The sequence below is a fragment of the Nyctibius grandis genome, chromosome 1 (genome assembly GCF_013368605.1).
Source record: "Nyctibius grandis isolate bNycGra1 chromosome 1, bNycGra1.pri, whole genome shotgun sequence".
Lineage (NCBI taxonomy): Eukaryota > Metazoa > Chordata > Aves > Nyctibiiformes > Nyctibiidae > Nyctibius > Nyctibius grandis.
In genome coordinates, this window is record NC_090658.1 from 24,178,130 (window position 1) to 24,205,517 (window position 27,388).

Here is a 27,388-nt window from a genome sequence, read left to right on the forward strand (position 1 = left end):
AGGGTTTTTTTTTGTTGTTGAACGGCTAGCAGAAAATGGCTTTTTTCAGAAAATGGAAAGGTTAATTGCAATAATCCAGTTTTGCTGCACATTTTGGAGGGTTCATTTTATGATGCCTTTAGCTGCGAACAAAGTCTTTTTCAGCCAAGCCCTGATGGTATTTGAATAAACTAGTTGAGTACATAGGTTTTGAATACAAGACAGAGGTGTGGCCTCTCTGTTCCCCTCACAAATACACACATACCTGCCCATATTTCTTCATACCTTCTGCTTGAAAACACCAATGAGCTTTTAGAGGATCAAACTGTGACCTTGTTGAAGTCAATGTCAGCATTATTATGGACTTCAGTGAGGGCTGTGGCTGCAAGCAAACTTACATTGGTGATTGAAAATCAAAAGTAAAATGTACTTGCCTATTACAGTAATTATACTTTTATATTATACATATACATAAAAGTATTTTACTGGCCAATTTTGTAATGAGTAAAAGTGGAAAAGAGATTTTATGGGTTTTTTTCCCTACCTTTTTTTTTAATTAATTACAAAGAAATGAAAATATGCAAAAAGGTGTCCTGATGATTTCTTGACTAACATAATATGAAAAATACCAAGAAACTGCAACAAAATAAAAATGTTCCCATCTAAATAAATGAAATAATTACATAGCTGCGACTGTAGAAATATGTTCATTCACATAAGAAGAGCTGTTGGTTGCCCAAAAATGTGGAGACCTAAGATCTTTTCTAAGAAACACCAAGGAATATAAAGGTGCAGTTAGGTAAATAGAGACTTAAAGGTCTCACTGGTGCTGGCAGCCTGATCCATTAGATAAAGTCTTAGATCTTTTAGTTATTTACAACTGGTTGGCCCTGTTCTGCATATGAAGCGAGTTCTTACCAAGAGCTTTTATGCCCATCACTCAGGAAAGAAGCATTATAATATCATTATTATCATCCTGCAATATCTGATTAATCAAGCCATAAACACACAGATCATGCTAACGTTACTACTTAGAATTCTCCCAAAAACTTGTTGGTCTCAACCTTGGCTGAGTTTATCATTAATATCTGACAGCATATTTTTCCCTGTCCTTCAATACCACATTAACTTTATGACAGTATAACTTTAGAGAATTTGGCTGCAAATCATGGATTTAATTTTATCTCAGCAGATTTAGATATCAGTGGCTCTCTTTAATTATTTAATTTAAAACTTGGAAGTTGTTAATTTGGCCTCATTAGTCAAAGTGTCACAGTCTATAGTTTAACAGGAGTAGTACTGGGAAAATTTACAAATGTTGAATTAATATTAGTTAGAAATTTAGAGGAATTGAAATGTTTTCAAGGCAGCTGGTGAGGTTATTGCTAATACTACAAAGTACTGATAAATACCAATGTCTCCATTTAGCCAGCACCCAGGGCTAAACAATAACCAGTTGTTCTTTCACCCAAGACTCCTCCCCAGCCAAGAAAAGGAATTGCAAAAAGGAGGGAGAGTCATGGGTTGAAATTTAAACAGATTTAATAAAATAAGAGAACCAATATCAATACTAATAATACAAAATACAGAAAGTTATACTTAGCCCATGTAGTAGTAGTACTGGTGGTGGTGGTGGAACTCTCCAGGGACAGCAACCACAATATGAAAGATAAAAGAGCCCCAGCCATCCCTGCCAAACTTTCCAATTTTTAGTGAATGTGATGTTTATGTTATAGAATACACCTGTGGGCAGATGCCCTGGGATTCACTTCTCATAGCTTTAGCACCTGGCTAACTCAAAACTGCTAATGGCCTTGATCACCATACGATAGCTGGCCACAAACAAAAACAAAATGTAACAGAAAATGGATTCTATTATTTCATCCCAGTGAAACCAGGACAACCAAGATCTTGTTTCTCATCCTTTTATTTGTGTTTAGAGATGACACAAACTGATGTATCAACTACTCTGTAATGAATTCTAATAGATTTATTGGGAAGAATAATAAATCCCTTTATTCAAAAGGTAAATTCAGGGTGTTAGAACATGTAGTATGAGGACAAGAACGGATTGTTTTTTATATATGTACTTGCTGAAGGGTTTTTTCAGGTACTTGAAAGGCAGGATGCCAGTAGGAGGATGCTGAACTAGATGGACTGCATTTCTGGTACAAAAGAGCCATCATTTTATTGACATATGTCACTAAAAAGTTACAGAAAGCTCAGCTTACTGCATTGACTGCACTCATATCCTCAGTGATTTATACAGGCTCCGTAGTTAACCCCTGAATTGGGCTTCGTACATCCTCCTGTAGGTTTTTTTGGCATTTCGGAACAGACACATCACTGTTCCTGCTGTCCTTATGCTGGAGGCTTTATGACTAGATAGAGCACAGCTGGTTTATTGGCTTTTGGCCACCGGAAGCTTTTTGCCTACTCTGGAGACATTTCCAGTTTGCTAGCATCCAGTGCTTCACCCTCCCTTGTCACTGTTGTGGCCACAGTTGTGGCCAATCTTGACTTTGCTTTGTGACACCTGACACTGATTATTCCTCACCAGTGCCGAAGGTGCTGTAGGAAGCTTCCTGGCAGCCCCACCAAGTGCACAGCATGCCCCTGAAGTGACATAAAGAAAAAGAAAAAGCTCCCAAATTTTTTTCCTCCTCTTCAGCCATCACTCTGTTATTTCTATCTGCTGCAGCTGCTGCAGGAAGAGGCTGTTTTACCTCTGTGAACTGCCGAAACTTGTAGCTAACTGCTGTGAGCCAGCAGGTTTCAAATGTGAACTGCAGTTCCTTGTAAAGATCTTGTGTTTGAGGTGGTCACCTTTGACCTACCACATGGCACATCAGTGATGATTTACAGGCCTGTGGTTTGAAAAATGGAAAATAGAAATAATAGAATAATAATAAATAGTATGACAATTTAATGGAAGGAAATTATTTTCTTGTCAAAGTCCTAACAAAATAAATGATAGACTTATTCATGTAATTCATTCATGTAATATTGTCATTCCAACAACTGTACTGAACACGCGTTATATCTGACAATGCGTTATACCTGACAAAAAGGGGGAAATTCAGTAATTCTTGACTATATAGAACAGAAGTTGGCTTCAAAATTTCTTGCTGTGTCAGGCAATAACACACCAGTGTCCTGTCGTGTAGAAAAAGTCAAAGCACATGCATGAGCAGAGGAAACCCAGTTGAGCAGAGGAAAAAATATCTAAAACTCAAGGGAGAAGAGACAGCAATTACCAGCTGCTCTGGTTAAATATTCTTTTCTATGCTCTTTTTCATACTTTTGATTTAAATTTTTTTTAAGGTACATTGTTATTTTTAAATGAATATAGTTCACACATGTCCTGCCATTCCTTGACATCTAGACACTAGGATAAAATTAACAGAATATGTTGTATGGAGGCCTGTTAAAGAGTGCATTTGCTCAGTCTTTTTTTCTTTTTTCCCTAGGCGGTAGTTCCAGTTTCAGCCTTTAGAGACTGCAAACAGCAAACAGGAAATAAAACATGCAAGACTGGTAGAGATTGGTTTCTTCTGGGTGTAGGTCAGTGGCCCTGATGCAGCCTGTGGCTTTATCTCGCTCAAAACAACAAAGAGGAGTTATCAGCCAAGCTATACTGACAGAAGAAACTGAGTCTGAATAGCTTTTTCTAATTTATAACTTACATATAATGTGTATAATATATTTTATAATTTATAAGTAAAGAAGGCTGTAAAGTGGCAAAACTCTTTACCAGTGCTGCCCTGCATCTGACTAGAAGTCCATCCAGTCAAATATGTCTCCAATACTGGCCATGAGTAAATGCCTGGGAAAGTATAAAAACAGAGCAAGAATACAATACTTTCCCCTAATACTCTCCCTCCTCCTTTTTTTTCCTTTCTCAGCCCTTTGGGGAACAGTGGCCTTCAGTCTTTGGCTAACCAGTGTGGTGGACACATAAACCTCAGAGTTTTCTAACAGCACCCATCTCATGTTTCAGTGTATATTTGTACTTAGATTATTTCTCATGACTTGCTGATTGTGCTGTGTTAGTGTTTAAACGTGACAGATCAAGACTCATTTTGTGAGGCACATGTCTGCATAGAGTGAAGAACAACTATTGCCCTGAGAAACTTTAAACTTCTGGTTTGACTAGACAAGACAGGTTGGAAGGGAAAAAAGGTACACATTGTGGTCTTGATGCTCTAAGTTATGCACTAATTATAAATATATTCCTAAAGTCATTTCCAGTCTGGTAGATAGAGCATTGCTGCAGAGCCAAGGCAGCAGAACCCTTCATAGCAATTTGAAGCTCAAGGAAATTTCCACTGCCACAGCACTGGACCCTCTTCACAGGGAATAAAGAGAAAGCATTTGCTTGCTCTGGAGGAGAGCAGAGCACGCTGGTGGAGTAGGCTGCACATCCTTGGCTGGATGCTGCCACAAACCTCCCAGTCAGTAGAGAAAAGGATACTTCCAAGCCATAGACCATATCTGAGGAGACTTTTAGGCACTGGGAGAAGGGAGAGACTGTATTGCACCCATCCTGTGAAAGTCAGCCTTCTCCCTGCTGAGAAGAAGAGAAATAGGAGTTTGGAAGGGACATGGGGATGGAGGTGTTTTTAGGGCTTGAATTTTCAAAGGAGTCTAAAATAACAGATGTGCCAGCAGCAGGTTCGTATCCATCAGCAGAGACAGCATAAATTTATTTATATCTTGCTTTTACCTGCCCAGGATGGGGCCATATTTCTTGTTGATAAATGCAATCTAAAGTGCTTCACTTACAATGTGCTTATTTTAGAAACTAAGAAAAGTGTTCTTGCCTTTATTGAAATAACTACTTGACTGTGTTGCCCACTGAAATCCATGAGCTACCACAGCATGGCTGCGTACTTGAGAGGTAGCTCAGTTACTTTCTCAGGCAATCAAGTCATTTGTTCTTCATCAACTAGAGTTTATATATTAATGAATAGACTCCTTGCTGTTAAGAAGTTCTCTCATTTGGATACTGTGTAAAGGATAACAATTTGCAGATGAGTTCTGGCCCATGAAAAGCCCAATAAGAGTGATTCTTTACCCTGCAGGGCAAGAGTATAGGCTAATCAGTACTTGAGCAACCCTCAGCTATTTAATTGGGATAAAAGGGCTGATACAATTATGATGCTCTTTCTGTTTGTTTAAGAATCTTGGAAGTGTTACTAGGAAATTATGAATCTTTCCTGGATGAGAAGAAATAATTGATCTGTATGCAGCTACCTAGAAATGACATGCAGAAGTGAGTGAAAATGTCTGAGCTCTCATAAAAAGAAAGACAACTTTCTAAAATATATTACTAGTTAAACCATGTTCTGTTCTGTTAATGAAAAAGAATAAAGAGCAGAGTCATAATTTTTCCACATGCTTTCACGGTTTTCTTATTATTTGTCTTCAGTTCTTATTTTTCTGCCTGTACAGATACCCAAACTATAGCATTTCCCTTTTACATCAAAGGGATTTGATGAAGGACTGCCCTGATCTTTCTTCCTTTCATCTGTCTCTCCGTGCTTCTCCATGTTTTCTTTGTAGCTACAAGTGGATACCACCCAGTGACAGGAAAGGCATTTGAAAAAGAGTTTCTTTGCTCTGCTGAGGGGCCTTGCAGCTGACAAGTACACTGCTAAAATTGGATCCTGCTGATCAGTGGGAGGATGGCCTGGGTATGGCTTCATACATATCTTCATAGGGGCTCTCTAGGGTGTTGCTTATATAACTGACAGTTGCTTAATTTGCCTCCAGCTCTTAATAGTTAATCACGCAGTTTAAGATATCAGATAATTAAGTACCACAAAGTGCAAACATCAGAGTGTTCACCCAATACAAGTATGGTAGGCTTTAGTAGAGGCAGTCAGGTGGCAGAACTCCTGTTCTGCAGGAAGGTCCAAAATTAAGGAAAATAAATGATGTCGTATTAGAACCCCTCTACTCATGCCGTTAAATTAATTTTTTTAAAATTCATTGAATCTAGAGGATCTGTCTCGTAGGTTCCCAACTCCCAGGGCTTCCATGTTTTCTAGCTATTCATACCAGAGTGAGTCCTGAGAAGCCCAGAGGAGGGTCTTCCGGGGCTTCAAGACTCAGAGCCTGGGCATAAGCTGAGTTCTCAAAGGTCTCAGGTTTCCTGCTGCTCAACTGGAAGGCCAAATGTGACACATAGCTTTCAGGTTCACAAGAGAGAGAGGATGGCCCTGCTACTTCTGCAAACCGAGCAGGGGTGGAAATAGCAGGTGTTGGAGTGGCCGACAGACGGGAGGCCATACAGTGGGACTGCTTTGGAGCTGTGGGTCCTGAGAGACTGCACTGTCCCGCAGCCCACCAGGTGAGCCAGTGGGGCTCCTTGCTGGTGTTTTGCTTGAAGTTCAGCGAAACCCTGTTGTCTGAGAAATATTTGTATTTTGACAAACTTACAAAAAATGCCCCAAAAATGCCGTTTTCCTGAAAACTTTTCAACCAGTCTTGAAGTGCTGCACAAAAACCAACTCCTTCAAGTTCAGTTTGTTTTAATGTTCTGGATTAAGCCTGCGTATGCTGCTTCCATATCTGATGCCTGATGAGGGACGCAGGCTTCTGCAGGTATTCACATATGGACCCAGAGAGATTCCAGTCCACTAGGAAATTAATGTGGATTTTAGGATGATGACAAATAATGCATATCTAATAATCAATTCTGAGTGCTGAGTACCAAACGCATATCTCAGATACTGTAGTTCTGTATTCCTGTGGATGAAGGTCCACTCCTTTTTACCCAAACTTACTCTATCAATAGAAAACCCCTGAGAACATTTTCGAGCATAAATCCCATTGCTTTATATGTATGATCAGAGCTGTTTCTGTTTCAGAACTATGCTAAACTCCACAATTCCCATCAATGAGAATGGCCTAATATGTGGATAATTTTTAACCTGCTATAGTACGCAGTGATAAATCCTTAAGTATGAGTATGTGAAACAAGATATGCGATCACTAGTGAATAATAGGACAGGAGACTAGACTGATGTTGAAACCTTCTTAAAAATTGCAGTTGTCACTAACTCTTGTACTGAGAGCCAAATCTTGCAACACACAAAGCCCTGCAAATCTGGGAGCTGATGCTGCTCAGTGCCTTACTGGCGGCAAGGACAAAGCTACAGAATCAAACCCCTTGTTTTTGGAGAATGATCCTCTCACAGCAGCAACTGCTTAGCTGTATGCTTTAATCTGTTTCCTTGTACGTCATTCAAAATATTCCGAAAGAGGCTTTCTTATGTCTTCTGTGAATGCCATTAGCAAAGTCATGTTGTATCTGTGCATTATTATTAGCTAAAATGTAAAAAAGCATCTTTCTTCTCTAACTTCCAGTCAGTACTTCTACTGTCACCTTTTTAGGCGTGCTGGGGCTTCAGCATTTGTGTCGGGAGACAGATTCAGGTATTATACAAATGCAGAAAATACAAAGAAACTGAAGAGACTATTCAATAGAAACAATTCCCTGTGAAGCATTTTAGTATCTATCTGTCTGCTCTAAGAAACACCTGATTTTTCTTCCATATAATTTACAGCCTAGGTCTCCTGTTAAAAGAATTGTGCATTGATGTACAAAGTATAACACTTACTGATTGAATTGTTTTATTATAATCCAGTGAAATTAAAGCCGTTTGGCACAAATGAAAGTAACTGCTGCAGTGTTTGTGTGGTGACACAGATTCAAGTATTATAGAAATGCAGAAAATACAAAGATACTGAAGAGACTATGTTGACAACAAAACACATAACTAAATAGAAATAGGACTTGTTCCCTCACCTAATGACTGCAAAGATAGTTGGATAGGTAACTAATGAGTATGCGGTATAGACTCCCTACTGTGTCTTATACTGGTTTAACAGAGGTGGTCATAAATTATGACAGATTTAGGAAATCCCTCTTTTCTGAAATTATCCCAAAACACAGCAGCTTCTGTTACTATACCTGAGTTTAAGCAGAGGTGAGGCAGAAGCTCTGCTCTCTCTCTGTTTGCTATGGCTCAAATGAAGAGCTTCACAAAAATTAACACCATTCCTTCAAAGGCTGTATACTACTTGTTTTCATTCTAAGAAAAGGCAAAAATAATAGCATCTGCATAGCTGCTGAATTATTTTAGTGATAGTACTAACCTATGGTTTTACAAAGTCTGTGTGTAAAGGCAACAGGACTTAAGCTTATGGTAAGGAACAATGCCAAATTACTACTTTTAAGAGACTGTACCCTTCGGATTCAGAAACTCCATCAGACAGTTTCCTTGTTTCACTATCAGACACTGCTTTGGAAAAGGGTGTTCGTCATTCAAGGCCTGATCTTGAAGTTAACTGGAGTATATTGCTAGCGACATCACCTTGGATATGCTCTGGCTCCGTGTGTGGTATTGGACCACCACAATGAATCATCATAACTTGAACACAATAGGTTTTATGCTATCATCTCCTCGGTTTTCATGATAGCTCTTGCCAAAATAATTTCCTTTTTGTGTGTCTTTCTGTGGGGAAACACACTGTTCCTAGAAGCTTTTAGGGCTCCATAAGTCAAAAATGGTTGCGGCTACGGAACCTAGGCAGTGTTTCTTCTCATGAGAAAGAAAATCCCACATATTAGGTATTTAGATAAAGATGAAAATAGATGCCCTGAGGTTTAGGCACTGGTCTGGTACGCAGAAAATCAAGTTTCATTTCTGTGCCACTAACTCTCTTGATCTTGTTACAATGAACCAATCACTTAATCTTTTTCAGTCTCTGAAATGAAGACAATGCTGCTTTTTTTGCCACTTGCTATTTATCTGGTTTGCAAACTTCAATTGTGAACTCTTTGGGTATGTTAATGAGTGACTGACTGTTTGTACAGAGCCTGGGACCATGATCTGACTGAGACTTCAGGAAGTCACCCGAGTTCAAACAACAGCAGCAACATTATTGCACGAGTTAATTGCTGTAAATGCACATGTAAAGGACTAGTACTTAAAGATCTGCCGTTATTGTGACTGTGTTCAGTCATAACAACTGTGTAGTGCCTGCGTCATGTGTTACACATAGCATGCACGTATTAAATTAAGTGCATTTGGGTCAAAAAATTACAATTTTGGATACATGCTTGTTCCATTTTTATCTGTCCTCACTCAGAGCAGTTTCCCACTCATGTTTTTCCACTTCAAATCATAGCGGAGTAATTGTTGAGCTAAAATGGTAGGACTGGGCACAAGAAGATAGAGAATTACTCTCTGTTCTAAAGTTGCACGTGATTAAGAGCTCTTTTCAGTATAGTATCCTTCTATCTGTCATGCCTTTCATAGATGTTTTGACATAAAAAAGAAAAAAAAACAAAAGAAGTAAAGATTTAGCCAGAAAAAAAATTATATTTCAAAAGAAATGAAAGAATCAAAATTATTATTAGTAATATACAGTGTGATGTAGCTAAACTAATTGGCTTTTAAGTCTTTAGCCAGTATATATGAAGCTATGATTAAGTACCACTAGTTTCAAAACATGAACCAAAATGCTTTAAGCAATATATCTAAATAAAATTTAAGAAATAAATGTTTTGATGAGTTACCTTGGATTTGAGAGCAGTAACTTCCTTCGTCCATATCCTGTTGTGACTATAGGAGGATGATTTCAAAAGACAAAAAAAAAAGCTGACCTTTTGATGATTTTATTAACTTAGGGACCCATGACAGTTAGAAATATGAGCACAGAGGAAAAACAATAACGTTTACTCAGCTCACATTTATTTCATAGTGTTTTTATTTTAAGCCTGTGGTCTAAGGTGGCAGAATTTGATCCAAAAGAGCACTGCTAATAATCTTTCCAACTTTTGTTTTCTCAGAACACTGTTATAATACTCTTTGTTACCTGCATCCTTTTATCTTTAAGAAGGCTGTCCCAGACAAAAACTAAGCTACTAGTGATGAGGCCTGAATTTCAGAGCTGGTTGAGAATGCACTCTCTGAAAAAACAGACTCTTTGTCAGGTGTCACCAAATCAAGATCCAAAACCTATAATCATTTTCTTAAGTTTTTCTTAGGTTTTGGTTATAGCTGTATAAACATAAGGTTTGTGAAGTTGCAGCAATGCCTCTGAAGCCAAAAATTATCCTGAAATGTGTATAAGAACAAAAGTAAAGTTTTCATTGTTTAAGAGTCAGACACTCCTGGTTCTTCCCCAAATTACAATGTTGCCTTGAAACCAAAGAAAGAATTGCATTGATCTTTGTAGTTCTGATGGCACTTGGCATGTCCTTTGACATTTGGGATCATCTCTAAGGAGATGCTTCCTTTGCAACTCACAAATTGAATCAGGCAAACGTAAGTTCACAATTAAGCAGCTTCTGCTGGTAGACAGCCCTTTGGAGCATAAAACTACTGAGCTTTAGGCTCCTGTATGCCAGTTGGCTTATCTCCTTAAGAAGCATGGACTTCTAAGCGTGGGTTTAAAGTGATACGATTTATCTGGTGAAGAAGATTATGTATGCACATTGCATTGGTGACTGGCTTGCTTCACGTAAACCAGGAATAGGTTTAAGCTGAACCAAAATGTTTTGAAACTGGAGAAAGTCTATTTAAATTATAGTTCAAATTGTTGCTGGAACTTTTGCATATAGACAAATCATTTCACTAAGTTCAAAGTAAGTTAAAAATGAGGACTGAAGTTTAGTCTCCATGATCAGACTTGCAAATTAAGGTACCAGCTTCTCCTTGATCTTAGTGGTAGTTAGGAACATGATTGTGTTGAAAACCATACCACTGGACAGGTAGGGACTGACATCTCCTGGATTTCCTGTGAATCTGTGTCTGTCTGACTCCTGTGAGCCTAAGTGGCTTTTGAAATTGAGACTTGGCCCCTTCAGCTGTTAAGGCATACAGTAAAATTTACCCTGTAACTCACCTGAGGTGAATTCAACTGTCAGCAGTGGGACATACCTTCATAAAATGGGTGGAATTCCGTGTATTTGGAGTTTGTGTTCTTGCAGCTTGCCCTTAATTTGAAATGAGAGGGGGCTTGTTTGCTTACTTTGCTGTATTGGGCCTGGCTTTTCTAGGTCTCGCTTCTGTGATGTAAGCCCATACTATTTCGTAGAGTATCTTTAGAAAATATTTAATGTGCTTTTTTCCCCACTGCTTCCCTTGGGCACGAGCAGCACAGTAGCTTCTCGTGCCTTCTCGTTCCTTCTTTTGACTTGAAGCTTTATGCTTAGCAGAGATGATCTTTCAGATTGCAAAATATGTGACATTTGTGCAAAGCCATGGCTCATTTTTGTGGCCTGCAGAAAATTGCCCTGTAGATGCTGTGTAAGAGGAATTTTCTCTGAAGAGTATCTGGTCAAAAGCATCCTACTAATTGACAGGGATTAAAATAAACAGAAGTAATCTGGCGGGAAAGTAAACTCGAAAGTGCCAGCCTTTTCATACCTGTGTCAGTTGCAGCGTAGCATTCTGGCCAGGCAATGACTCTTCTGTAATCCCCATAGGACCTGCAGAAAGATAATCGTATTTCTTAATGCTTCTGCAGTATGTAACCAATACATTTTCCTTCCCTACAAAGGGTCCCAGATAGCCATGGTGCCTACGTACTCCATGATGGGACCTTTCAGAGGACATATGAGTCTCAGAAGTAGCTGTAAGTATTCACATTATTACTTGAGAGGTGCCTATGTGCTCCAATTTTAGAATAACAGCTTGAATATTATGAGATTATTAAAAATACATATTTTATTATTGAGACAATATAAAGTATGTAAGTGCTTCTAGTATCTGCTATTACAAAAATCTCTCATTCTTGATTCAGGCAAGCAGCTTTCCTGTTCAGGATCTTTGCCAAGCACCTGTAGAAGAATTGCTAGAAAGCTGTTCTGCCTGAAGCTTCCCTTCTCAGAAATGCTGTTCCACTATACCTTCTCCAGATCCATATAGTTTCAGTTCTTGATTAGATGCTGGCAAACACACCACCACCACTAGCACCACCACCCACCATTTTTGTCCTTTGTCCCTCCCTTGAGGAAGCCCAGCTGCAGTCGGAGGCATTTCACTCTCTGCGCATAGGGAGTGCTGCATTTCAGGGCCCACAGAGTATTATCCTACCATCCTCCTCTTCCCACCTTTTCAAAGGAGCCTCAAAGGACTGAGAGGAGGACATCTATTGTGTCCTCACCTCAGCAGTCTGTCATACTGGTTTCCTGTATAAAGTGGTGTATGTATTTTCTGAAGGGAACAGAAGCAGAGACACTTCTGTTAAATGCTCAAAGCAGAAGCCAAAGCTCGATGCCTGCCAGTGCTTCCTGCAGCTGAAAATAAGCAGAAATACTTACCCAGAAGGGGAGCAGCTCGAGATAACTATGCAGCTGAACCAAAGTAAGAGGATTTGCAAAACATTTGTCAGCCATTGACTGGGTCACTCTGCTGAGAGATTGTCTCATTGGTTACTATATTATCTGCACTGAAGCAAGCGCTATGGCCACAGCCATGGGCAAATGTTCTACCTTGTCAAGCATGAAACACAAAGCAAAGAGGCGGTCCCTCTCCCCTCAAATTTAGGCTCTAAATACAAGACAAGGAAGTAGACAGATACACAAACAGATGTAGGACCATAACTGTGAACTCCTGCTCACGGTACAAGCTCTTTCCTTGCAATGCTAGGTAGATACTTCAGTTTACGAAAGGCAAAGCCAAGAATGTTGCAGAGATGGTTCCCACTTGCCAGTAATGTGAAGGGTAGATCAGAATTTGATATTTCCAAGCTTTTGAGGCTTAAGTATCACAGAACTGTTTTTATTTGTTGATTAGAAGTACATCTAACTGTGTCCCCACATTGGGAAATTTCCACTTGTAGGAATTAGCAATTAGCAATGCTATAAACTATTTGCAGTATAGCAGCACTGCAGTTATACTAGTATTTTAAAGAGTAAAATAGTTGACGTTCTTGAAAACATGCTTTTGCTCTTATAAGAGGCAAAAAGTAGTGGCTTTGAATTAGCAGTCTGGTGAGGAGCAAAGTCACCTCTTGTGTTTTTCAAAAGCATATTTTTGTTTTTCAGATACATGGAAAAGACATGTTTTATCACTGTCATTGTGTATCAGTCAAACTTTAATACTGCTTCGACTGGATTTATGGTATGACATTATACCTCTGGACATGATATATTCTCCAGACATGATTTGCAGAAGTAATCTCTTGCAATTCAATCAGTGGAAACTAGGTAAATTAGTCATCGTACAACTACACATTCAGGACTATAATAAATTACCAGGAAAGTCATTACAAAATAGGAAATAAAAAGAGTCAGCTTTGAGAGAGTTGTCACTGTTCTTTATTGCTCGTTCTTGGATCTGTGTTTCCTGCAGATCTTTCCTCATATATAGAAGCAAGATGTAATTGTCTTGAAAGTACAGTAGTATCAGAGTTTAGAAAGATTTTCAAAAGCAGGCAACTTTCTGTAGGTGGATCTGTGCTCATATATAGAAAATGCTGAAACTCTGAAATGTTGAAAACTTGGATAAAGCAATTTGCTAAGTGTTGCAGGTAAATGAGATCTATGTAAGACAGCAAAAAATACAGAAGTTTGATTCAGTTCAAACAGGAGCTTGAGAACTCTGCTTGTCTTTACAGCACACAAAAGGGCTGTTTCAATTTGACCTGACGTGTGTTTACCCCACCAAGACAGCCTCATAACAGAGCTGCTTAAAAATCCTGGAAGATTTCTATTTAACATTTCCCTCAAATTGAAGTTATTCAAAGATGTAAAAGAAAACAAAAGAAAAATCTGTTAAAAAGTGTGAACTTTCCAGTGAGCTCAAATAAGATCACCCTCTCTAGGGGTGGGAAGTACTTAGATGGGCACCCACTAAATCTCCCCATTTTATTGTTTTTATCGTTAAAACAATCTTCTTTGAGAAATGGATGTGTTTTTTCATGTCCTCTTTTCAGAGAGATTGAGCCACAGAAAGAAAAAATGACTTGCCAAAGTTCAACAGAAAGTCTCTGGCAAAGAAAAGAATTGGCTTTTTTTTTCCTTACATAGGAATAACCACAATGCTGCTTATTGCACAATGTTAGTAGTTTTCCGGACTCAAGATAGAGTTAGATTTTATGAAAGACAAAAAATTAGATTAAACTACTAGTGCCTTGAGTATCTTCAGCATTTCAAATTCGGGGCAGTAATTCATTTTGAGAAGAATGTTCTTTTTATAAATGGATTTTCCATTCCTTTTTAATCCTCGGATATTGTTTGGATTATCACATTGTTCTTCTGTCACGCTGTTTTTTTCACTGCATGTATTGAAATCAGGCTGTCACTGCCAGTCAGGGAAAGATTTGGGGCATTTCCTGAAATACTATTTTCTTTTCCTTACTGACAAGAGCCTCTAGCTGCTGTGATTTAGGGCACTGCCATTCCCTGAACTCAGTAGAGCTGCCCCCTTTTACACCAGCTCGGGATGGTGCTGGATATTACTGAAGAGCTTGTTCCAGTTGCTTTTGCCAGCAGGAGGTTACAGCACAATTGGCAAAATTCATGAAAAAAAATTAAGTTTTTTAAGTTTTGGAAGTGAATAGCTACTGATCTCAAGCACATAAAAGCTTTGAAACAGAATAGTACTGATGTTAACTGTTTGTTTTCTTTAGTATCGTACTGACACCCCATGAGTGGTTTCCCTGATTGAAATTGGACACGTGGTAAATGATCTGGATTAGAAATTTTGTGAGCTTTATATTTGTCTGCTTCAAACATTGGATTTCATTGTGGTACCTGTACTACTCATGCTAAATTTCATTGAGACAAGAGATAAATGCAGTTTAGTCATAATTTTGCACCAAGTTCTCCATTGCTTTATAGCAAACATAAAGTCATTATTTCTGTTGATGTCTCTGCACCTATTTGTGTCATGATGTAAGCACTCTGGCTGTGCCTATGTGTTCGATGAACAATCAGAATGGATGGTCCTGAAGCTGAAGTAACACCACCTTTCTGTGGCTAGTCATGTTGGAATGTGATGCTGCTCCTGGACAGGCTGTTGAAAGCAGGTCTTCGTGCCAATGCCCTTCTGGCAGGCTTTTAGTCGCTTGCAGGAGCACATTAGTAAATAATACTAAATGAAGCAACAGATATGGCATTAAGTGTTCTGTCCCGCTCTTTCTTATGTTTCTTGTTCAAAACATGACACAATAAATTGAATGTAGTCAAACTCCTTGGCAGTGAAAAACAGTTTGTAGCACTGTCTCACTTGGTAGGCAAGAGATTTAGACAAGAAAAAGCAACACAGCAAGAAAGCAGCCAAACCGAGGTTAGAAGGATTGATTCCCAGACTCTCAACCCAACGTCTCCTGTTCTTTCAGAATACAATTAAAACTTTGAAACTAAGTCATTAACTGAAATTGTACGTTGGGGACATGACAATGAAACAATCATTTACTTCATTGTGTCAGAAAGCCAAACCTGAATAGGTTGGATGGGCTGATTGTCTCAGTGTAAGGGCTGTTCTGTGTCTGTGGATGGAAAGTGAAAGGCACATTAGATTTCTGATCTCTAATATTCTGTTTATTTTTTAATATTATTTGCTAGCAACTTTCCATCTGCAAATCCTGTCTGATGATTTGAGAAGGAATCCAGAAATAATATTTTTGTTCAGAAACAGGTTGAAAGACAATGATCTATCTCAGCTGCACCACCAGGTTAAAATTTAAAATGAGTAAATGCTTATCATCTTCTTGACTTTTTTCCTGGGCTAACGAACTTATGTCAGATACAGAGACAAATTCTTCCTAATCTGAGAAGTCTTGTGGGTTAGAGATTCAGAGGAGTGTCACGATCAGTCTGTGCGTAACATGTTTCTGTTTCATGTTCTCGGTCCTTTTCTGGCCCTATTTCTGTCTGTGCATGTACCCAGTCCATTTTCCTCACTACAGCGTGCTAGAGTTAGGCCTGGTATCACCAAGAGGTAAGATATTCATATGCAGTTTTTTACAGTACTTTGTCCTACTGTCTAGTATTAAGTCTTTCAAAATGTAAATGCTTTTTACTATATCAGATATTAAACAGTGAGATCCTCTATTATTCTCCTGAGTTCTATAATATCCAAGGCTTATGCATTACTTATTGCAAGCCATAATTTTCAGGTATTCAAAAACAGGCAAAATAAAAATCATTTACCACTTTTTCGTATTACATTTTGTGTTACCCTTACTTTTTGAGATAAATGAATGAATATTGACTTGATTTTATTGCAAGCAGGAGAGGATAAATATTAAAATGTTTTCAGAGCCATTGTTGCCTGAGACATTGCTTGCCCTGTTGAATGAACTAAGATTTTTCCCTCTTGCAGCTTTTTCTCCTGGACCTTCCTGCAAGCTCTCCAACCAGTACATCATTCAAGATCACATGGCTGCTCATTACAAGAAACTGATGTCTGCCAAATGTATGTACAGTCTTTAATGATGACAACATCTATGTAGCTGAAAGATGAAATCATAGTCAAGGGTATGTTGGTTGCCCTTAGTTTTGGCTGGCTGCTGAACTTCCGCTTTTTTTCCTCTTTCTCCCTGTCACTAACAGTTGTAGGAGGATTTAAAAGTGAGACATAACATGGTGTGCCCTAAAAGAGGTGATAGGTAGAATACTTGATTGGAACTGTAACCTTGTCTTGGGAGAAGCAATCTTAACTGTTGGGAGGTGTAAAGTCTACAGAGTCAAACCATTCCACAAAATTACAAGTTCATGTTAGGAAGGGAAATATTAATTAATTCCCCTGTGTTATTTAATAATGGTTTCTGCTTAGATGTATATGGCAGTTGACTAAAAGAAAAGGTAAAATGAGAACTAGGGCAGGTATTTGTTTAATTGGGAGAAACCACTGAAGAGTAACAGTGAGGTTACAGCTTTCAGTGTTTAGAAAGTTACAGTATCAGTCCTAAATAACCAGAGGGAAGCTGCATTAGCATGCAGTCATGTTTGAGAGGGCTCTTCAAATACTCTCTGTCCTGTAAATAGCTGCAAACCACTAGAAAGAGAATTTGGAGTAAAAAAATGTCCTCTGTGAGTTATCAGGAGCTGTGTAAACTTCCTGGTGCTTCAGGTGCAGATGAAAACAACTGGAGTTGAATGGTCATAGCTGTAGTTAGGTTACTGCAAGACTTCCAGTCCTTGGGCTCCCAAGGCTTTCTAACCAAACAATTCACTGATATCATGCAGTGAGCTTTATAATAACACATAGCTGTTGAACAACAGATGAGATTGCTGCTGCATTTTTTGCCAGGAGTCCCATCCTTTCATCAATTTGCAGTGCCAAGTGCTTTATCTTAAACTACCTAGCTCAAATCTAGTGCATCTTTTTATCATGGTAACAAAACCACTATTTAAAAGTTTCAGCACCTCCGCCATGCCACAGTTCATGACCATCCCACTCATACTGGGAGCTGGAGGCTGGATTGATGCTGTATACTTTCATTCTTAAATGACTTTTGCTTTTGCATGGCTAATGTCACAGAAACAGTGAGCTCTCAGGACTGTAGAATTCACATCCTAGTGCATTGCTCATAAATATACAGAAGCATCAGGACTAATTAAGAGCAGCAAAGGCAGCTGTATATAAGTGAAATTTGTTTTACTCTCAACTGGTGAAGCCTAAATGAGGGAGCAAAGATCAAAAAATAAAAGGAGGAAAACAAAGATGTTTTCAGTCTTTTTGTCTATTACATTCTTAAAGCTCAGAAGAAAATACACAGAAGATATTCTTGGTATAAAAGGAGCCAAGTGCTTTGTTCCCAAGCAGGTTTCAGTTTTCTTTTTTACAAATGTCAGCTCTGCTTGTCTGTAGCAGAATTTAGTCAAACTGGAAAGAGCTTCTCACAGCAGGTGCTAATCAAAATTTCCAGTGGCTAAAATTTCTAATTCTTAGGTGTTATACCATTTGAAGTTATAGCTCTCAAAAGTCAGATTTGGAGCATACTAGAGTGGGAACCTTTAATATTAAAACACTTATTTTCCTTATTATAGTGCTTCATCATTCCTACAGGTTTTCCTTGTAGAGCTGTACTTTTGCATACATATTAAAAACTGCAATATGGCAAGGATATCAAGGTTCTCTTCTGTACATACCTTGATGCTCCAAAGTGCTGACTTGCCACATGTTCTGTACATCCTTAGAGGAGATGATAGGATTTTGTGCCTCTGGAAAATCTGGTGAGAGTTGTCTAAAGGCCTTCTCCAGTATCCTTCTAAATATTCTCCAATCTGTTTGAAATACAGCTGCTTTTTTTAAATACAACCTATTTGGCCTCACTCCAGACAGTAGCTAGCCCTGCATGTCTGAAATTTCATTTGGAGCACTTGTACAACCTCCAATTTGCTGTGACATTTGGCAGTAATCACAAAAGTGTCTTGGATGGAAATGGAGTCAATGTCCTTCAAATGTAACGGGAATATTGAACTTCTAGGTGATTGCTTTTCCCTCTGCAGTCAAAAATAGCATTTCCCCATATACCTCAGTTATATCCAGGTATATGCAATCAGACATACAGCTCCATTAATATCCATACCATCCTCTGTATGAACACGACTTAACGAAGAGTGTGCAGCAGCATAGTGACAGCGCTTGGTTCCTTGAAGCTCACTTGATTTAACCTTTTACAATGAAAACCAAATGACCGACTAACAGAAAATGCTGTGTACAAAACTGCCGAGGTAATTGTATAATCAAATAACTCCTGTTGCTAGAAAGATGATGAAGAACTGATGACCTTGAGCCTAGGGACAACTTGAATCTCACTCTTAGAGCATCACTTGGCAGTTTTCCCTGTCTGATACCAGCTATACTACTCATCCCTGAAATATAAACTTTCTGGGTAGCAGAATATGCAGTAGATGCCAATACAAAATTAGTACAGCTTTTCTTAAATTGTAAACTAAAATGAAGGTTAATAAATGTAGCTGTACTGGCTCTTATTTCTATACCTAAGTAAAGATGGGCAAAAGCCACAAAATTCAGACCCAGGTTTGATACTGAACAAGCAACAGCGCTGCTGAGGCACTTACCTTATTTTTTTACCCAGATAAAGACAAGGGGTGAAATCCTCAGCTGGTGTAATTGCAGTTGGTGTAATTGTAGTTGGGGTAACTCCAACTTCACTTCATTTAAGCTATGCTAACTTTTGAGAGCTGACCATTGGCGAAGATAATAATAGCAGGAAATAGGATGAAAATAGTATATATCACTAGGGAAACAATAAGATTTGGTGGTTTGTAGATCTGCATTATTAATAATGCTAATATTATGTGGACTGGTACCACATTCCCACAGGGAATTCAATATCTTAGGATGACCAGTTTCATCTCTATCCATTTTCGTATGATTATTTGTGATGTTAGTGTTTCATTGGACTGAACCTTCTTTTTGTTAATACAGCTGCTGTTGATTCATCTGCACCAAAGAGTTTGCATACCAGTGTTAAATGTGAGTAGTTTTGGTTTGTTTTGTTTTCAAAATAGGTCTGGCTCCATTTGTTTGGTTTGGAAATACTTGTCTTTTTTTATGATGAAGGTGTTCTGAAGAGGCATATGCGTGGCAAAAATATGCATCATTGTTGTTAAGATAACAGTATCTAGTATCTAATATCTAATCTAGTATCTAACTTAATAGCTGTGTTCACTTGGTTCATATTTGCATAGATACATGCTAACTTGCAGACCATGGGAGTCTTTGATACGCATACTTTAAGCAGCATGGTCGTTGGAGGCATAAATTGCTTTAGTTTTCCCGTCTAAACTCAGACCACGGCCCCTTTGAATTCCTTGCTAATCCACACCGTATTTTGCATTTACTTAACTGCTTTGTGTATCTCCGGGCACCAGGCATACTACAGTTAAAACAGGTTTTGAGGAATGAATGGGGTTTTGGTAAGAGAACATTGCACTGCACCTTAACGCCACCTCTTGGCTGAAGCCTGCAGCACCCAATGTGTAGGCAGAGTCTCTCCTGCCCTTCCTTGTTTGAAAGGAAAGAAGATTGATGAAAAGCAATACATTCATCCCTTGCCCTGGAAACAGAGCATTCGCTTTGGAGTGTGTTTAGTTTTCTTCATTCACCAGGTTGTGAGGCATATGCTACTCCTCTGTTCGATAGTTACGTACAAGGGAGCACACATCCTTTCTACACAGAAACCCCCCATTTTAAAATGAAATTTAAAAAGCTGGAAAAATGAAAGCTTCTGTTTTTCCACAGTGCATGCATAGTGGGAACCATGTATCAGAGATCTGCAGTAGGCTATTGCTCTGAGCAGGGTATAATGTACTTAGAAGCAAAGATAGCTCAACGGCAATGGTGAGTTGCAGTTGTTCGAGCAAGATACACACAAGACAAAAAGCCAAACATAACTCTTGCCCATAAAGATTCAGAAAAGTGTGTCATAATCTTCAGTACAGAAGAGCAAGAGAACAAGTTCAGGACCATAACAAATCACAAATCAAAATTCTCTTCTCTTTGATTTTTAACTCCTCATGCTCAACAGTGTGTTTTTCTTTTTTTCAGTGCTTTTATATAATAATTTTAAAATTAGTATTTTTGATTAATCGCTTTATGAAAACAGTGCTGTAGTAACAGAAAGAAATGCCACAGAAAGCTTTCTGAGAGTGATAGGTTGACAGATGATCCTGACACAGAAGCACATGAGGAGTAGAATAACACCTACTTGAGAAGATCAAGAGGACATAGAATTTGTTCAGCTACCTGTGTTAGCTACAATAGCAAGTTTTCCTAGATGACGTATCAGAGGGAAACATTATCTGTGTTTCTTATAATGCTTTCTTAGGAAGGTATTCCTCTTACACTGCTAAGCAGGACTGAACTTTTGTGTGGAGTTTCTGTTTATTTAGAAGCCCTCATGAGTACAAGGCTCCTGGTGCACACAGAAGCCATAACATGAGATTCTCAGGCAGAGAAAGTGAGGACCCAATATCATTTTTGTCAGTAGCCCACTGGAGGAATGCAAATCACCTTTGTAGTTTAATATTTATCTTCACTAAAAGATACTATGTATCAGCTAAGTCCTTTTTCTGACACATTAGCTCCAGAAATGTCTGTTTTGGCAAAAGAAGTTTTATCCCTTGAAGGACAGAACTCAAAATTCGTAAGTCACAATGAAAAGGTGCATCAGAACTTGTACCTTCTGAAGCGTTAAGTAGGGCAGTAGCACAATGGAGGTACAATTGCTGCTAATGGGGTTGATGTGCAAATCATTTGAGCAGTATAAAATTATTTTATACCTAGAAAATAGGCTTCTGTTTATCATTTGCATATTCAAAGACACAAAATAAATGAAGGCTGTTTTGCCAGCCTAGTAGAATAATAGGAGGAGAAAACTAATTTTCTGCTTAGTACAAGATTACAGCATTTTCTTCTTTTCATGTAAAATTTTCTCCCACAACAATCTCCCACTATTACTATTACTAGTTACTAAGTGTGGTGTGCTTTTAAAACCTTGAAATTTATCAGAACTTTGACAGATACACATTCTGATGCAGTATAACTTCTTACCTGTTCTCAATCACTCAGATAGGTATAACCTTGTTTTCCATATGTGTGATCTGTGTTGGATACCACATGTTTCAATGGTAGACTGCAAAAAGAAAATTCAGGTCACTCGGTAGCGATATAGACATACGCAAACCTATTAAAATAAAGAGAAAACCTCAAACAGATACAAAGATTAGTTCTGAAAAGACAGAAGAAAATACAGTGTACAATACTTTGTTTCATTTTAAGAATAAATGCACTGCAGATAAAACACTGTACATAATTTTTTTACAATCTGGAAATGCACCATTTCACAAGCTGTCTGTACTGCTGCACTTCAGATTAAGAACTGTATAGACAAAGTGGGAGACATGCAATGTATAGGACTTTCTTCTGAATATCTTCAGGTATATCTTGGATTTTCAATTCTAGGGTTTAGAAGGGCCCTGTTTTAGATTTGGTGCTTCATTGGGCTTTTTGCTGGTTTAGATTTCATTAAGCTACTAATGTCACAGTTAGTAAGAATGTAATTGAATTAGCTGAGTTTGTTTCATATGAAAAATTCCTCTAACGACCTTTAAATATGGCTTATAGAGCATTGCAAGTGCCAGCTTTCATCAGTTGGTGAGAATAGAATAGAATAGAATAGAATAGAATAGAATAGAATAGAATAGAATAGAATAGAATAGAATAGAATAGAATAGACTATTTCAGTTGGAAGGGATCTACAGTGATCATCTAGTCCAACCGCCTGGCCAATTCAGGGCTGACCAAGTTAAAGCATGTTGTTAAGGGCATTGTCCAAATGCCTCTTAAACACTGACAGGCTTGGGGCATCGACTACCTCTCTAGGAAGCCTGTTCCAGTGTTTGACCACCCTCTCGGTAAAGAAATGCTTCCTAATGTCCAGTCTGAACCTCCCCTGGCACAGCTTTGAACCATTCCCATACGTCCTATCACTGGATACCAAGGTGAAATAATAGTTGTGTTTCTTTACTGTCAGAGTAACATTCAAAATGCTGGTGAAATTGCACAAACTTATGACAAAAGTTAGGGAGAAACAGCTAAGATAAAGCCACGTGAGCAGTCCTTTCTCTCTGACATAGAGCTGGCTTTGTTGTAGCAGTAAGACTGCATCTCTGGTGTTCTCATGCTAAGAATTATTGTCCATTTTTCAGCTCTCATCAAAGGATGCAAACATATATCTGTCCCCTGCCTTAAAACTAGATATATTCGCTGGAGATGCATCAGAGGTTAGGAATATGGGAGATATAGTTCATCTTCATAAGTGTTCTTGTGGAGATAAAATTAAGCAAAGGTGATTTAAGAGACATGAGAGCAGCACGACTAATGAAACTACTGTGAAAACAGTGATTCCTTGACCATCCGAGTGTGGAAAATGTCTGACTAGAAGGATGTTTACATTTCTTAGTCTCAGCAAAAGCCACGTTTGCAAGAAAGAGCAGCTAATGAGTATGGAAAGAGCATAAGGTGTGCTGCTGAACACGCCACTGACCAGGTTTCAGAAGAGTGTCTAAGCGGTCAAAAAGAAGAATTTTTGTTCTAATGGAAATGTGAAGGTTCTGGGGAAAAAAATTCCGTTATGAGGCATTGTTTCTATTCCAACAAAGGAGAAAATTCAAAATAATTTTGTTTGAAATCGGATACCTTATTTATTTATACATCATTGAGCCTGAGAGTTAAACTTACCTGTGGCACCCAGGAAGTCCTCCAGTTTCTCAGTTATCAGGGATTAATAATTGACAACTAATTAATAATAAGCAGCTGAATTACATTCTTGGACCTTGGAAGCATGAGACAGTGTTCCCATGGCCAGCTCTAGAAGTCTCTTCCGATCATTATTTCCATGATACTATGATGCTCTGCCCCAGATTCACAGAGCCCAAATTTGAGTCAGATCTCCTGAGGCTGATCAGCTCAGTAAGAGGAGCAGAAACCTTGGCTGATGTGCATATGAAGCTGTCCCAGATGAGCTGGCAGGAAACTGGGAAAAACTTAACACTCGTGAAAGATTAATTAAAAACAGCCCTAAACAGGGGAATTCATAAAGGTAACCTGCACTTCATACAGGAAAATGAGGCACTCAAATCGTTATTTGGTCCTGCAGTTCTGAAAATCTCTTACTACATCTCAGCTCTTTGGCTCCATCACAGAATCAGTCCACCACTCCAGGGAAGCGTGGTAGTCCAGGGCACCCTGCCCTAATTCTCTTCCTAGTCTCCCATTCCAGGAATGACAGCGACTCCACCAAGGCCTGCTCTCATGTATTGTTTTTCTCCAGGTTTTGCAGTATCTGCTCAGCTTCCATTAGCAGAGTATTGGGTAGCAGTCCAGCAAAATAAGCACACCAGCAAGGTGAAGCTGTGGTAGGAAGTGGTCAGGTGCTTCAGGCTCACTCTACCCAAGTTAAAGAATCTCCAGAAGGAAGGCCTAAAGTAAGTCTGGCTCTCTGGGCACATCTTTAGGTCTCCACAATCTTGGTCTTAAGACAAAGCCATTCCTTCTCCTCTCTGTTGAGCTACAATTTGATTACCAAGCCAAGGCCAACTACTTACAATGGCAAGATGAGCTATTCAGACCATTGCACATTCTGCACAATTCCCTTGCACTTTCAGGAGTACAGTACCCAAAAGGAATTACAATATTATATGTAAGTACAAGAGGTCATGTGACTGTTTCTCATTCACCTTTTATTGAGTGTTGATCATATAATTGCTCCACATGCTGTGACTCATTTTTATAAATATGAAACCCAAATGTACATACAAGTGTGTGCAGAAACACATGCTTTAGTAATTGGAAAAATGAATAGTAGCTTTCTTTAAGAGAAATTTTATTTTTCTGTGTACTAGCAGAGTACTTAAGTGCTTAGATATGGTACACAGTGGTCTTTTTATAACCTGTGTTTTTCCCTTTCTAATTCTCTGCATGAGACAGACATTAGTCAAAATAATAATTTCCATTCAGGTTTTAACCAGTTTAAAATTAAGTTTCTTTGCGACTTTCAAGACCGCGACACCTGTGAAAAAGAACAAGTTGTTTCTCCAGACAGTTCAAAGACATACAAAATTGCACCATTTTATCTATGGTTTGTGGGAATTACATAAACATAATTTTATCCTTACAGATGTAGAATCTTAGTTGTCACTAATCTTGGGCAATTGAATGTATCATTTAGCAATCACTGGAAATTAATGTGTTTATATAAGCAAACATCAATTTTCTATCATTGCAAGTTTATGGAGCCTTAGCGAGATGGTTTTTAATAATAGATTTTGCAGTCTGTAAAAAATAAATGTGTATATCACCATTACAAGGGAGCTGCAATGCAGGGAATATCAAATGTATGACTACACTACGTCATTTTGCTATCAATGATTAAACAACTAATCTGCTTCATAAATTCTTCTCACACTTCGAATCCTATGCTATGCTAGCAGCTCCATTTGGGATCTGAGTTCCTGTATGGTGGCCACTGTACAGTTTACAGATCATGTTCTGGGGATATCTGCCCAAATGATGCATCAGCTAGAATAGAGTAAACGTGTACCAACGTCGTCTTTTACAGGGAGGAAATTAAGACAACAGAGTTTAATTAACATACCTGTGATCACACCAGAGCCTGTTGTAGAGCTGGGAATTAAATGATAGTTTTCTAAGTCCTATCACAGTGCTTTAATCACAAAACCATCCTTCACATCAATTTCAGAGTCAGCGCTGTTGAAAGGAGTATTTGTAAGGGGGAAGAAGGTGGTGGGAGCTACTGGAGGATGAAGAGAGCAGGAGTCTTGTCATAACCATTGTGCACTGACTATTTTAACTTTGCATTCCTACTCTGCTGCCAACAGAGAAAGCTGCATACGTCACCAATCAGTCAGTAGTTTAAACATGGATGAAGCATCTTGACATTTCTCTTGTACTCCAGCTTCTAGGATTCCTTTCATCCTTGAACACTTCCATACAGTATCAGTATAAAAAAAGTGCTGTTATCCCTCTAGAGGCTTGTACGTTCCTGCCAGTGATCTGCAGATAGATGTTATGACGTCTACTTCTGGCCTTACCAACAATGTCTTTTCACCACAAAATATAGAATCAGTTCAAATAACGAGTGGCTTAGCTATAGGAAATTTTGTTTGCCAAAGTAATAGAAATTCTAGAAAAAGTTCTTGATCACTCCTTGGCGTAAAGCAGAGTTGACAGTTGAACATCCCTCCACCTGCTGCCTGTTGGCTTCAGGTAAGAGATGAAAATCTGTAGCTTGGCTAAAGAGGTTTTACCCATTTTTAGTAACTTAAGAGATCAGAATCTTGAAAAAAATCAAAAACAACGATGATGGATGTATCCTTCTGTTGGACCACCTTTTCACTGTGTTAATTACCATTGTAAATCTGTACTGACACGAGGGTGGGAGGGAGATCTGGCCTTTTGTCTCAGAAATGTGGTGAAACATGCTTTAGAAGAGAAGCAGGCTGCAAGAATGGGAGATGCTCTAAGTGTCAGAGTTTGCTCTTATTTGCTTATGCAGGAAGTTGTGAATACTTAAGAGGTTCAGAGCAAGTGGTAGTTACAGAGCTGTGAACCTCACCTTTTGAATATATCTTATTTATACTCACTAAAAGAGTAAGAAAAATGGACTATTTCCCCTATGTAAGTAAAACAAATGACAAATCTTGTCTTTGCTCCAGTAAGAGAAGAGAGTGTGTTTCTTTATTTTGATGCAGTGTATGACGGAATTGTGTCAAGTGCTGTCAGCTCCCAGTGATGTCCATGAATTTGTTGCCTTTAGTAAGGCAAAACCAGTCACAGCAGACGTGGGTTATGGCCAAAGGTTTCAAGCAGTTCAGAATTGCTGGGACTGGGTGGTTTGTTATGGAGAGCCGATTCCTTCTTGCCTTCCTCTTGGGGAAATTCCTGTTAATGTCAGCGTGAGCACTCACATTAGCAAAATGTGCAGAATTTGGCATGGGATTAGAAAACAACATGGCAAGCAACAACAGGCAGTGTCGCTTAGCAATGTTTCCTGAGTATATCTGGCATTTCAGAGAGTTTTCTTCCCATATAAAACTGTTACTATCCACTCACTTGATAGTATTGCAGCATTTAAATATTGATGAAAACAAATAATGCTGAACCAGAGCTTGGGGCTCAAAAAACACCCACACGCTGTAGATTAATGTGCCAACATAGCTTTTCATAATGATAGCTAGCATGGGAAAGAGCATCTGAAATCAAATCTAAGCACTTGAGCCTCACTTACCACTGGTTTCTGCTGAAGGGGTAGTCTTGTTTGGTCTGAGAAGCCGAAATAAGTGGTCCCCACACCAAACTATTACCAGTGCAGACTGCAGCATTTCGCCCATAGATGTGAACATCATGAGTAACTGTCCTTGTTATCCCTTTGTATTGCACTGGCCCAAAATCTGAGATTACATCCATTAACAAGAAGAGAAAAAATTGAGAAAAAATGGAATTTCAGAGAAGTTGATAGGCGATCAGTGATGACTGACACATATCTCAGAGTTTCATAGACACAGCGAGAATAAACTGTTGTGGTTATATAGCCTTTTTTTTCCCCTAAGTCTTCTCTGTGTTCATTGCTGTTTTACAGAGTTGGGGGGAAGAGTTTAGAAGTATGTCAAAACCTTATTTATTTACATCCCACTTCTCATTAAACTGTTCCAAAGGCTAACTTACCTTGCTATGAGTAACATATGCCTTTCCTTTAGGATGAATTTGTCCAGTCTTGGTAAACCTCTGCTTGACAAACTGTATTGTTTAATTTCTGTTCTGTCTATAGGTGCTTATAAGCTGGAATAAAGTTACTTCTTAACCATCCTTTTGAGGAACTAAAT

General features: G+C 38.6%; 1 protein-coding gene across 3 annotated transcripts in view; it reads left to right on the forward strand.

Moving 5' to 3' along the window:
* LOC137670562 (spermatogenesis-associated protein 7 homolog) overlaps nt 1–27,388 on the forward strand; it is a 53,333-nt gene that overhangs the window by 1,420 nt on the left and 24,525 nt on the right. For 2 of the 3 annotated variants that reach the window (XM_068413479.1, XM_068413471.1), the window contains exons 2-4: nt 11,560–11,634; nt 16,332–16,424; nt 19,410–19,457. In XM_068413479.1, the coding sequence (XP_068269580.1) occupies nt 11,574–11,634; nt 16,332–16,424; nt 19,410–19,457 (202 nt within the window). In that variant the 5' untranslated portion in view covers nt 11,560–11,573. The remainder of the gene's footprint in view (nt 1–11,559; nt 11,635–16,331; nt 16,425–19,409; nt 19,458–27,388) is intronic. The other variant, XM_068413488.1, reaches the window with a different exon arrangement.